The 11,288-nt window shown below is 45.1% G+C and overlaps 1 protein-coding gene across 1 annotated transcript; it reads right to left on the bottom strand.

Annotated features, from left to right (window-relative positions):
- Positions 1 to 1,453: 1,453 nt before the first annotated feature.
- On the bottom strand, positions 1,454 to 10,507 carry LOC115078509 (cathepsin S-like). Its single transcript, XM_029581436.1, has 8 exons — positions 10,409 to 10,507; positions 9,219 to 9,358; positions 8,286 to 8,408; positions 6,681 to 6,836; positions 4,402 to 4,626; positions 3,208 to 3,373; positions 2,064 to 2,169; positions 1,454 to 1,754 (listed from the first exon to the last, which is right to left on the bottom strand). Exons 1-8 carry the CDS (start codon positions 10,413 to 10,415, stop codon positions 1,655 to 1,657), a joined length of 1,023 nt encoding a protein of 340 aa, XP_029437296.1. The 5' UTR covers positions 10,416 to 10,507; the 3' UTR covers positions 1,454 to 1,654.
- Positions 10,508 to 11,288: the final 781 nt, after the last annotated feature.

Below are 11,288 nucleotides of genomic sequence, written 5' to 3'. Positions count from 1 at the left end.
TTACCATTCTAAGTAGATGAGTTTTTAACCACCATCCAGATCCCCACTTCTTTCACCCAGGCTCTCCCCACCCCTGTTCCTATCACTGCCCTCTGTATCTGTCACAGTCAATGCTTAAATTTTGTCACAGCTTTGGTTTCCAGGGACCTTGGCTGGTACGTCATCACTGAAATCTACCTTCCTCCCTCCCGCTTCATCCCATATCATACAAATAGTTATCATCTTTTCATCTCCTGCAAAAACCTTCTGAAATATACTTTTATTATGGAAATGAATAAAGATAAAGTGGCAAAATTATTTCTCTCAAATGTACATAATTTAATCTCTGAGTAGGCACTGATTAAAGGAAAGAAACTTCAGGCCATGGTAGGAAGTTGGAAGGGGTGAAGATATATAAGGAGATTACCTTCTTTAGCACATGGGGTAGTTTATTCCTGCAGTCACCGCACAGCAGAGTGGTGGGAGGCTGAATGCTTGGGACAGATACAGAGGGTGGTGGTGAAGGCAAGAAATACAGATAATGGCAAACCAAGAAGGGTCCTCAGTGACCCACCGTAGGCAGGAGCAGCTGGGCAGACTGATTTGGAGGCAAGAGCGCTTTTACCTATTGCCAGCTGGTATGCTAGTGTGTTAGATTACACTCAAGTAAGGGCTAGGGCATTGCCCGTGACGCCATGAGAGATTGGGAGTGAGGCTATTTTTTCCAAGCTGGCCTTTTTTGGTCACTAAACTAAAAGCTAAATGTAGGGGAGACACTCTCACTGCTGGCAGTCTGATGCTTTTATGTACTACTTCCTATTAGGCCGATACAGTACAGTGCGCTCCGGTGGAGCGCACTGTTAACCGGCATTTGGACGCGCGTTTTCGACACGCTAGCTTTACCCCTTATTCAGTAAAGGGTAATAGCGCATCGAAAACACGTGTCCAACCCCTCCGAGACTAATAGCGTCCGCAACATGCAAATGCATGTTGATGGCCCTATTAGTCATTCCCGCGCGATACAGTAAGTAAAATGTGCAGCCAAGCCGCACATTTTACTTTAAGAAATTAGCGCCTACCCAAAGGTAGGCGTTAATTTCTGCCAGCGCCGGGGAAGTGCACAGAAAAGAAGTAAAAACTGCTTTTCTGTGCACCCTCCGACTTAATATCATGGCGATATTAAGTCGGAGGTCCCAAAAGTTAAAAAAAGTTAAAAATAAAAAAAAAATTTTAAATGGGCCCGCGGCTCGCGGGTTGAAAACCGGATGCTCAATTTTGCCGGCATCCGGGTTCCAAACCCGTGGCTGTCAGCGGGTTTGAGAACCGACGCTGGCAAAATTGAGCGTCAGCTGTCAAACTCGCTGACAGCCGCCGCTCCTGTCCGAAAAGAGGCGCTAGGGACTTGCCTCTTTTTACCGCGGGCCCTAATTTAAATAAATTAACTTACTGAATCGCACGCACAGGAGAGTGGCCTGTGTGCGTACCGGGAGAGCGGGCGCTCGCCCGCTCTCCCACGATTTTTACTGTATCGGCCCGTTTGAGTGTACATGCTGCATGAAAAGCTAAAAGGAATCACCCAGCTCCTGCAGTGGACTTCCTTCTCCCACAGTTGCTAATACGGGCGAGGATGACTGGGAAAATACCGGTATGGATCTCTCTTCTGCTTGTTTAGCAACTACATCAGGGGATAGGAACAGTCATTTGTGATGCCGCAATGGTTCCCGCGATTCCTCGCCATGCGGACGTAGCCCTTCTCACCGAATGAGGTCCCCCAGCTGGGCCCGTAAGAGGAGGAAACAGAACAAAGGAACGTGATGCTTTCCGGAGAACTTGAGGTCATTTTCATGTTCCCCTTCCCAGTCCTCCCCAGACACAGACACATAAGCACACACACACACACACACACACACACACAGACACACACACAAACACACACACACACACCCAAACACACACACACACATACCCACACACACACACAGACACACATACCCACACACAAGACACACATACCCACACATAGAGACACACACACACACACACACCTAAACTGGAACGTAACATTCAAGAATACTCCTCCACACCTGTTTTTAATCAACCAATATTCCTTGTCCTGATCCACACCGTATCCAACTGCGAGGACTCCGTGATTCACATGGGAACTGTTGCACAACGGGTCATAGTATACACCTGGAGCCAATGAAAAAAAAAAGGGCTGGGATGAATTTGAATAGTCGCCTGCACCCCTCCGTAGTACCGTGGCACAGGACATAATGTACAGCCTTAGAGACAGAAAGGGGGACACTGTATGTTAGCCCCACCAAGTCAAATTTGCCAAGGATAACCCAAGGCGCTGGTTGGCCGAAAGTGATAACTTTTCTTCAGCTAATAACGTCTAAAGCTGCAAACCATCAGGACCGTTGAGGTCATTTCATCCAAGGACCATGCCATGTGTAGAGCTAGAGGCTCTTCACCCGGAGCAGAAGGGCGCACGTGGTGAAGTCCTCTGCGCGTTTCTCCATTGTGTGTTAAAGGGGGTTAAGAAAGAAGACTTGGGAGGCACTAAAGATTTGCAAAACCGCAACGGGGCCAGGCAGGCCCATAGAGCCCTTGTGAATACGGGCAAAGAAGATGCACATTGTTAATTGTTTAAAACTAAGATAATGAAAAAAGCTAAGTGATTATTGTTCTTACAACACAAGTGGCGCCAACCGCTTGCATAGTAAGACCTGCTTAACTACCTTCTCGGCAAAAAAAGCATTTTCTCATGTTTCTTGTGAACGTCCTTCCTTTCAGTTTCATATGATGGCCCCCTTGTTCTTGAACTTCTGATTCTATGGAAAATGTTTCCTTCTGGTAGTTTATTGATGCCTGCTAAACACTGAATACATAGAAACATAAATATAGAAGGTGTTGTCGGAAAAGGACCATTTGGTTCACTCAGCATGCCTATTTGAATCTTCTTACTGTGCCGCCGCCACCAGTCTTACTCAATGTCCTGTCTTCTTCCCTCCGCCACTAAGGCCCCTTTTGTGTCCTAGGTTTGCTTTATTACAATGTAGAAAAGTGCCCATTCATCTAAGGGTCATCCTGCTCCCTGACAGAGCACAGGACGCCAAAGTCATGAGCCCAAATCGACGCTCTTCGATTTAAAGCATTGCATTTGTTCAGGAAGGCAGTGTAAGTGGCCATTGTGAAAGCGGAGTAGGGAAAAGACGAAGGTCTTACCTCTTCTGTAGAAGAAAAACTTAGGCCTGGAGGCATCAATGGCTACAGATATTGGTCCTATGGTAGCCACAGCTTCTTGTAGGGCTTTTTCGTTGCCATGCGGAAGTTTCCTGTAACCAGAACAGCCGGCAGCCCTGGCAGCTGGGTTATAGTGGCATGGTCCATCCTGGCAGAAGCAAAGACAGATGACAGCTCCTTAACTGTACCTGGATAGATCGGACATCGAGATGTGCCTAGCGCTCACAGTGAGAGCATGAATGGCCGCGTCTTGTGCAGAGCAGGCCTTAGTCTGGCATCCTCTCCACAGAGTCATTGGGCCTCTCTTTAGAAATGCCAGACTAAAGGAAACTTGAACCAACACCAGCATTAGAAATTCCAATTAATCCTGGAAGTTTTTATTATCTGTAAAGATCACTTCCTTTTTCCCCCGCCGAAAGAAAGGCAAACTTGAACGTAATCTTGGATAGAAACCAGCTGGATGGCTTTAAAGAAGAAATGAAACTGAGGTTTCACAGCAAGAAGGAAAAAGTAAAAAAAAAAAACCCCCCAAAAAACAAAGCGAGACGATTCTTTAAAAACTGCAATAACTTGTGATTATCTCATGGGTGCAAGGGTGGCACGCGGCTCAGGAACGCTTCCCCGCTAGGTCGCAGTGCTTCTCCGGGGGACTGTGACTGGTAACGTGGTAGACGCTGAGCGAGATCAGTTATGAAAAAGCAGGGGATTCAGAGAAGAGGTCCCCCTAACATAAGCGGTGGCTTTTTGGAAGGGTCAAGTGTTCCTCTAACACATCAGTCACGAAACGGTACATTCTGAAAGGGATTTACGCAGGTAAAAAGTGTTTTACCCCCATAAATCCCTCCCCCCCTCAATGCGGCGTAGTTTTAGCCACATTGAGAGGAGGAATTCCCCGGGGGGGGGAGGGGCAGGGGGTAGCATTTTTAGACTGGGTTGGCACACTTGGATTGCATTTTCAAATCCTCGTGCGTGCTTTTGGAGCAAAAATTCTACCAGCAGAAAGAGCAGGTTACAAATGACCGCTCGTACTTCGTACCTTTGGGAAATCTCAAAGGGAAAGTGGGTTTGTGCCTCTCGCTCATGGGCCTTTGCCCAGAACCGGGGCAAAGGCCCATGGAAAAAAGGCAGACACACAGCCTGCGTCCCGTGCTAGTCGTCTGGTGCAAAAGCCGTTACCTTCATCTTGTACGGGTAGGAGGATTCGGAATCGATGCCCTTGTTGTCAGCGATGTAGCGAAAGGCCCGTGTCATTAAGCCCCCACTGCAGCCATAATTTCCGCAGCTCTTTGAGCAGTCCACCAGGTTCTGGGCACTGAGGGGCACCAGCTTTCCTGTCTTCAGCTTCAGTTGCCCCTCAAGTGCTCCCACAGCACTGAATGCCCAGCAGGAACCGCAGGACCCCTGAGGAAAAGATACGGGTAGAAAACTAGTCACATAATCCAGGAAGACTGCCAATGGGGTTAACTCAACTCCCCTCAACACTATGTCCAGTTATGTTACCCTGAAAACATTCTTATGGCCCTTGAAACTTTTTTAAAGTGTAAAAATATTTTTTAAATTTTTTATGTGCGGGTGTGACGAACGGGCCCTGCTCTGATTACAGTGGACTCCGCTAATTGCCGTCTGTGTTGAATGTTGTTTTTAATAAGTTTTATGAGATGCTTAGCAGTTGTCGCTAAGACACAGCCATCTCACACTTCAGTGGAAAAAAAAACCAACCCATAAAATTGAGCTTTGTCCATAAAAAAAAATAAATCAAACTTCCATGAATATTCCACTTCTTCTACACATCTGTCATGTGTATATGCAGTGACTATTGATGTGGCTGAGCATCCAGACTCAACAGGTTAAGATAGGCAATTATGATGGACATTACAATTAATTAATTCTTAATTTAATGATTTACATTCCGTCTTTTGTGACACTTCAAAGCAGATTACATTCAGGTACTGGAGTTATTCCCCTGTCCCCAGAGAGCTCACAATCTAAGGTCCTGATTTAGTAAGCATTTTTTTCCCATAGACACAGAATGGAAGAAAGTCCTTAATAAATCAGACCCTAAGTTTGTACCTAAGGCAATGGGGGGTAAAGTGACTTGTCCAAGGTCACAAGATGTATCAGCAGGATCTGAACCCTAATTTCCCTGGTTCTCAGGCTAGAAAGTACCGAGTCATGTGGGTCATTTATGGGAAATAAAAATGTCTGCTTGACGGAACCTAGCAAATAAAATAGATTTGGAAAGGTTAAACGTGATTGCAAATCATTCCTTCTGTCTTCTTACCCCTATGTTCACAATGGTGACTGAGAGGTGATCTTAACATTTATTGTAATTCTTTTGCAAAACTGTCCATTTTGCCTCATGAACAAATATCCTTTTTTTTCTGGGACCAAATGCTAGTTATTAACCAAAATCAACTAAATAAAGGTAACTTCTACTATAAAGAGAGATGTTTTCTCCATAAAGAAAGACAGGATCAGGGTGTTGTTGATTATGCAGTAAATTCTTTAACCATTTCTCCAAAGTAAAATATAACATGCTTACTTCACATTTCTTTTCTTCTCTCTTGAAAGAAAAAGAACAACTCAGCAGTAACACGTATTTGGTTTCACTAGCATGAACTGAGAAACTAAAGCTGTGTTTCTCCTGAGAGAGATCCCGAGGTTCTTCATCCTGGAGCCTTGAATATGTGCCCCACGTTGGGTGCCAGTTGTAGTGGTATGAAGGGGAAAGTAAGGCCTCCTGCACTTGGGGATTAGACTTTGTCACAGAACCTGTGCCTCTGAGACTTTTCAAAAAAGTCTGGAAGGGTTCATGACCAATAAATGAGCTGCTTATGAATTTTATCATTTAGCCATTGACTGACCATGACATTTAATACAAATTACCAGGAAGGAAGTGGAGAATAGCATACACGCATCAATTAATATCAGGAGGGAGGTGCGTGTTTTCCAAAGTGAAAGATCACCTCAAGCTGTAAAGACTTTCAAAATATGCAGAGTTTTAATGTCTCAGGGATATGAACAGCAAACATCCAAGTATTCAAATTTGAAAACAGCTTATATGATTCAGTTCCCCCGACATGGCCGTATTTCACCAGGGGCTGCTCATGGCTACTGAATAAGTTATGGGTATACATGTTCATCCATATATAATACAGACAATTTGTTACCGCTGTCCCTCCTGACGCAACCCCTGGCAAAACATGGCTGTGATCTTTCACTTTGGAAAACACGCACCTCCATTCTGATTTATTACAAATTCCCATGAGATTCAGGCTAACAGCACATAAACTTAGCTACTTTGTGCTTGAAGGGCAATCATAGATAACTAGGTTTGTGGGTGCAGTTCTGTCCAGCCTTTATTTATACTCAGAAACATTCTGATAGTGGGAGAATTGAACTTTAAATAGTCCAGTGGTCATGAGGCAATCTGGTCCCACCGAATCATTGCATACCTGATTTTTCACATCTGTGACGCAGCCTTTCACTCTCCAGTCAAAGGAGACAGGCAGCTGGAGCACAGAGCTGGGCTGAGCAATACCCGTTTCATTAAACTCCAGGCGGCTTGAGGCTTTATAGCCGGTCATTGATGCAATGACCTCTTCACTTGTCTGAGAGGAAAAGACAAAGTTATGTATAGGAGAGAGAGGTGCAGGCTGATAGTCAGAGCAGGCAACTGAGAGATTCACGACTTCTGTATTTTAGTCCAAGATTTCTACTAGTTTATCATGACCTTGGGGGAGCCACTTTATGTCTCAGACATATTAAAGTGGAGAAGCACCATCTTTACAAGGCTGGCTAATTCTCTGAGATAGATTTTCAGATCCAGCTTCAGGAGCAGTAGAACCTTCTCTGGTTCAGTCCCAAGCCTCTGGAATGCATTGCCTTCCAACATCAGGCTAGCTTTCAGAAAACTCTTTGAGGTGGTTTTTGGGGCACAGTCCTAAACTGGCCTACTTCTCAAGCCACACTCTCTGATTATCAAAATACTACAGGAAACTGTGTCCTTTAAGAGTCTGCTGGGCACACATAACCAATTATCCTAGCATGCTAAACTGTACCTATATGATATCTTCTCGTTCCTCTTCACATTACCTTATTTCTTTTACTCTTCCTCACCCTAAAACACCTCTCTGATGTATGACCCCTGATTTATCTTTTTTTTTTTGTACTGATGTCTTACTATGATATCTACTGTGCCTTTCTACGTATTTAATTATTAAGAATGTAAATGCTGGCCTGCTATAACACTCTTTCAGCTCTATAATTGGAAAAGCTTAAAATAAATAAATGATGATATACAGTATTTTTCCAGCATATTTGCTATTGCACTAGAACAGAAATCTCGGTTAGGATTTCACAGAGAGGGAGATAAATACCATTGCTGTCTCTTGGTTTTTGTTGTCAGCATCTGAATTAGTTCAGTGCATATTTATTATATGTTATGAGAGAACAAACAAAGCAGTTGGACAAATATAATCCCTTTATAGAAGGCTAAGAACTGCTTAATGAAGATACAAGCTTTTGGGACTGCTAATAGGCCCCACTCCCTGAGGTAATGTACTGCCAATGAGGCTGATATTCCTTCTATAGGGAAGAAGACTATGCTACCTTCTGTGTTTGACATGTTCAAGTTTATCATTTGAATATCGAGCAAGTGACACAAGGTGACCTGAGAGTTCCACGTCAGAAAGGCACGATGATCCAGTCCTTGCAGGCACTGAGTAGAGATTTAGGAGCCAGATGTGCTATGTTTCCCTTAGACATAAAATGGGAATAACCCTCTAGTATATCTGGTCCGAAGTTCTGATTTCCTTTAGAAAAGAAGGACTAAATGTCTATAGATGCAGCTGGGGGGACTAGCCCAGTTTTGCCTTGGCCTGTCCCAGATGGCACAGAAACTATGGATGAATAAGGAGATGAGCTATTCACTAGAATTTCATGATATGCTGTGGAGCACACGTTTTAGAGACTATGCCCATGTGTCCCCTTGTTCCCGAGTCAGGCAGTGAATAGCCGGCCCTTATACAATTGGTAGAAGAAGCATTAATGGCGCATACCATATCTCCAAACTGGTTCATTCCCAGCTCGTAGGAGTGCAGCCCCAAGGAGTGCTCCAGGTTGTGGATCGCTATCAGCTTCAGGTTCTTCTCCCAGATAAGACGTCTTCTCAGTCGGTCTGCCTGCAAGGTTAATTTCAAGCATCATGCCAATGACGACCCAACTCCCTCCCTTTCAGCACATCCTCTTGCTGGGTGTGCATCAGTCAGGAAGTGCTTGTTGCTGCATCCAGGGCTTGAGAAATCCAGCCTAGAAAAAAAAAGCTTGTACAATATCCAGTCTGGTTCGCAAAGAAGATGGGGAAGAGGGACCTTTGACCATGATGTGAGAAAAAAATCAAGAAATCATTGAGATCTTCCATCAACCCCTCATTTGCATTTGGCCACGTCCGTCTGGCCTTACAAGCAAATGTGTTGATTTGAGTGGGCAAGGGAAAAAAGTGAACAAAACAACAAAGGGAACACAAGGAGGGGCAACGAGAAATCAATGCGCAGATAATTAAAGTAAGCTTGTGACTCCAAAAGCTTCTGGGAGATCTTGTTTATTTTACTTTTATTAAGATAAAAGCAAAAATCATGCAGCATTATTAGGATATTCTGGCCTGTTTCCTTGCTGGTATTTCAGTCTGAAGGATCCCCCCCTTTCTTTTATTGATCAATAGCATTGTAAGCCTCTATAGCAACCTAGCTCCCCACCCCAAAGAGCTTACTTCCTCATTCTGTTCACAGAGAGCTTGTTTTCGCTGCAGGATCACACTGTGAGTAGCGAAGGTGGAATCTGAACTCCCATCTCTAGGTTTCACAGCTCTGGCAGCTGACCTAGCCAGCGCCGCCCAGGGGTTACCAGCTGATTCCTTTCGTGTCTCCCGTTGTGGGAGCATGCAGCTTCCTGGGGTCTGATTATGGGCTGCATTGAATGCAGTGTGATCTTACCTGGCTGCTGTAGTCCTTCTGATGTGCTCTCATCCAGAGCTTCCAGTGCACGTCCAGGGTCCCATCAGGGTGTACCTCAGCAGCAGCTCCACCAAGGAGCAGCGGGAGAAGCAGCAGCACCACCATCCTGACTTCCCAGTCTGAGCAGACACAGAAAGTGCAACAAAAATACCGTGAAAACTCCGTGTTCAAGTCCTCCCCTGTTACTGCTGAGACAGGACTTTTGTCTGACACCCCTAACAAGGAAGAGAAACTAAAAACTCACCTTTTTTGAGGATGCTTTTAAACCTTTAAATCTGTCTCTCCCTGATCCATAGCCTTATTGATTTTAACCATGTTTTCTGTAATACATACATTTCGTGAAGTCTCTTATTTGTCTTGTCTGGGTGTCTTGACTAAACTGCAAACTCTGTTGAGTAGGACCTGTCTCTTAATCTTACGTGCATGTGCTCAGTGCTGCATGCCTCTGGGAGCCTTACAGAAGTAATAAGTAGTAGCAGTATTAGGCTCTGTCCCACACTAGCCAGCTTTTTGCTAAGCCACATCAGCTCAGCTGAAATCTTAAGCCCAAATCCAATCGCTCAATCTTCACCGCTTACCCCAAGCAAGAGGAGACAGAAGGTTTGGCTTTGCCGTGGATCAGCAAGGCTGTAAAAAGCGTGCACTGTGAGGGTCCTGCTTTTGCGGGTCTCTTTTCGCTGATGCAGGTGGCTCCCTCACCGTGATGATGATCCATCCTCTTCCTTCTCTGCAAGAGATTTTAATCTCTTCCTCCCCGCGACCTCCTGATCACGTTTGAATTGTCACACTGTACCCAATGTAAGTTCTTACATGGGAACATAAGCTTATGCTGTACTGGGTCAGACCAAGGGGATCCCTCAAGCCCAGCATCCTGGCCCCCCAAAAGAGGCCAATCCAAGTCACAAGTACCTGGCAAGGAGCCAAGCATGAAACACATCCCAAGCTACAAATGTCGGCGACAAGCAGCGGCTGTTCCCCATTGATTAATAACAGTTTATGGACTTCCCCTCCAGGAACTTAGCGATGTGCGTTCAAGGTGCTTTGCCCCACTCAAATCAGTTTCATAAGTCATTTCATATCCTGTCTATGGTTTTGATGTGAATTATGCAAGAAAGATAGTCAGACAGACAGACAGACAGACAGGTAAAAGCCATAGTTATATAACTTACATTTCATTACTTTTGATGGTTCGTTCTCTGTGACCTGGAACGGCGCAGCTCAGAGGGCTGAGCAAACCGAGAATAACCTTGGCAAACTGAACTCTAGGGCAGCCCCCAAATGAGCGAAGGCCTCAAAAAATGAAATAAATCTGTGAGAATGTTTCCAAGACTGGGGGGGGGGGGGGGGCGCAGGGTGGAGGGCTGTTTTGATTGGCCAAAAAAAATGGGGAAACGATACTTGGAGTTCACCTTTTAGCTTTATTAACAGCTGTGAAGATAAGGCCATGACTGAAAGTGGAAGTCCTCACCCTGCTTCCCCGAAGGAGGGACACTTGTGATTTGCCATCAAGTGAAACTCAAGGCCCGGAACAGGGAAGAGCAGGTGTATTTGGACTCGCCAACCCTCTTTTTTCATCCCCACATCTCTCCTCCACCACAAGTCACCATTTTTTCCCCCGTCTCAGTTCTAAAATGTCTCTTCCCCTGATGCATTTCAGTAGGCTTGGGGGGAAATAGATATCACCTTCCCTATTCAGTGGCGTGCAGGGTTCAGTTCTGTATCAGAGAAACTGCTGCTGTTTAAGCACATTTGCAATCCGTTTACTTTGAAGAAGTACAACAAATTTAGCAGAAACGTAACCCCACCCTGAGGGCCGCAAAAAAGAGTCTCCGATGTCGGGTTTCAAAATGATCAAACAGCTGGTGTGGTGGACCGGTCCAAGGGGCAAGGGCTGTATTTTCTCACACTACACAAAGGTGTAAATTTCCTCCCCTTCTCCTCTGTGTTTGTCCGACTGCACCCCAATAGTATTCAACCCTTCACTGTCTTCTCTTCCTTTGGACTTCAAACTCGTGCCCTGGGATCAATTAAATAAGTCCTACTTGAAAG

The sequence above is a fragment of the Rhinatrema bivittatum genome, chromosome 16 (assembly GCF_901001135.1).
Source record: "Rhinatrema bivittatum chromosome 16, aRhiBiv1.1, whole genome shotgun sequence".
In the NCBI taxonomy this organism is placed as follows: domain Eukaryota; kingdom Metazoa; phylum Chordata; class Amphibia; order Gymnophiona; family Rhinatrematidae; genus Rhinatrema; species Rhinatrema bivittatum.
The sequence above is the reverse complement of the archived record's forward strand: the minus strand, read 5'-3'. Positions and strand labels throughout refer to the sequence as shown.

Excerpts from the sequence above, each read along its gene's own strand:
- LOC115078509 (XM_029581436.1), bottom strand. Across the intron at positions 6,837-8,285 it reads TGAACCAGTTTGGAGATATG|ACAAGTGAAGAGGTCATTGC; the intron begins GTATGCGCCATT and ends TTTTCCTCTCAG. Across the intron at positions 2,170-3,207 it reads GTTTTTCTTCTACAGAAGAG|GTGTATACTATGACCCGTTG; the intron begins GTAAGACCTTCG and ends CATTGGCTCCAG.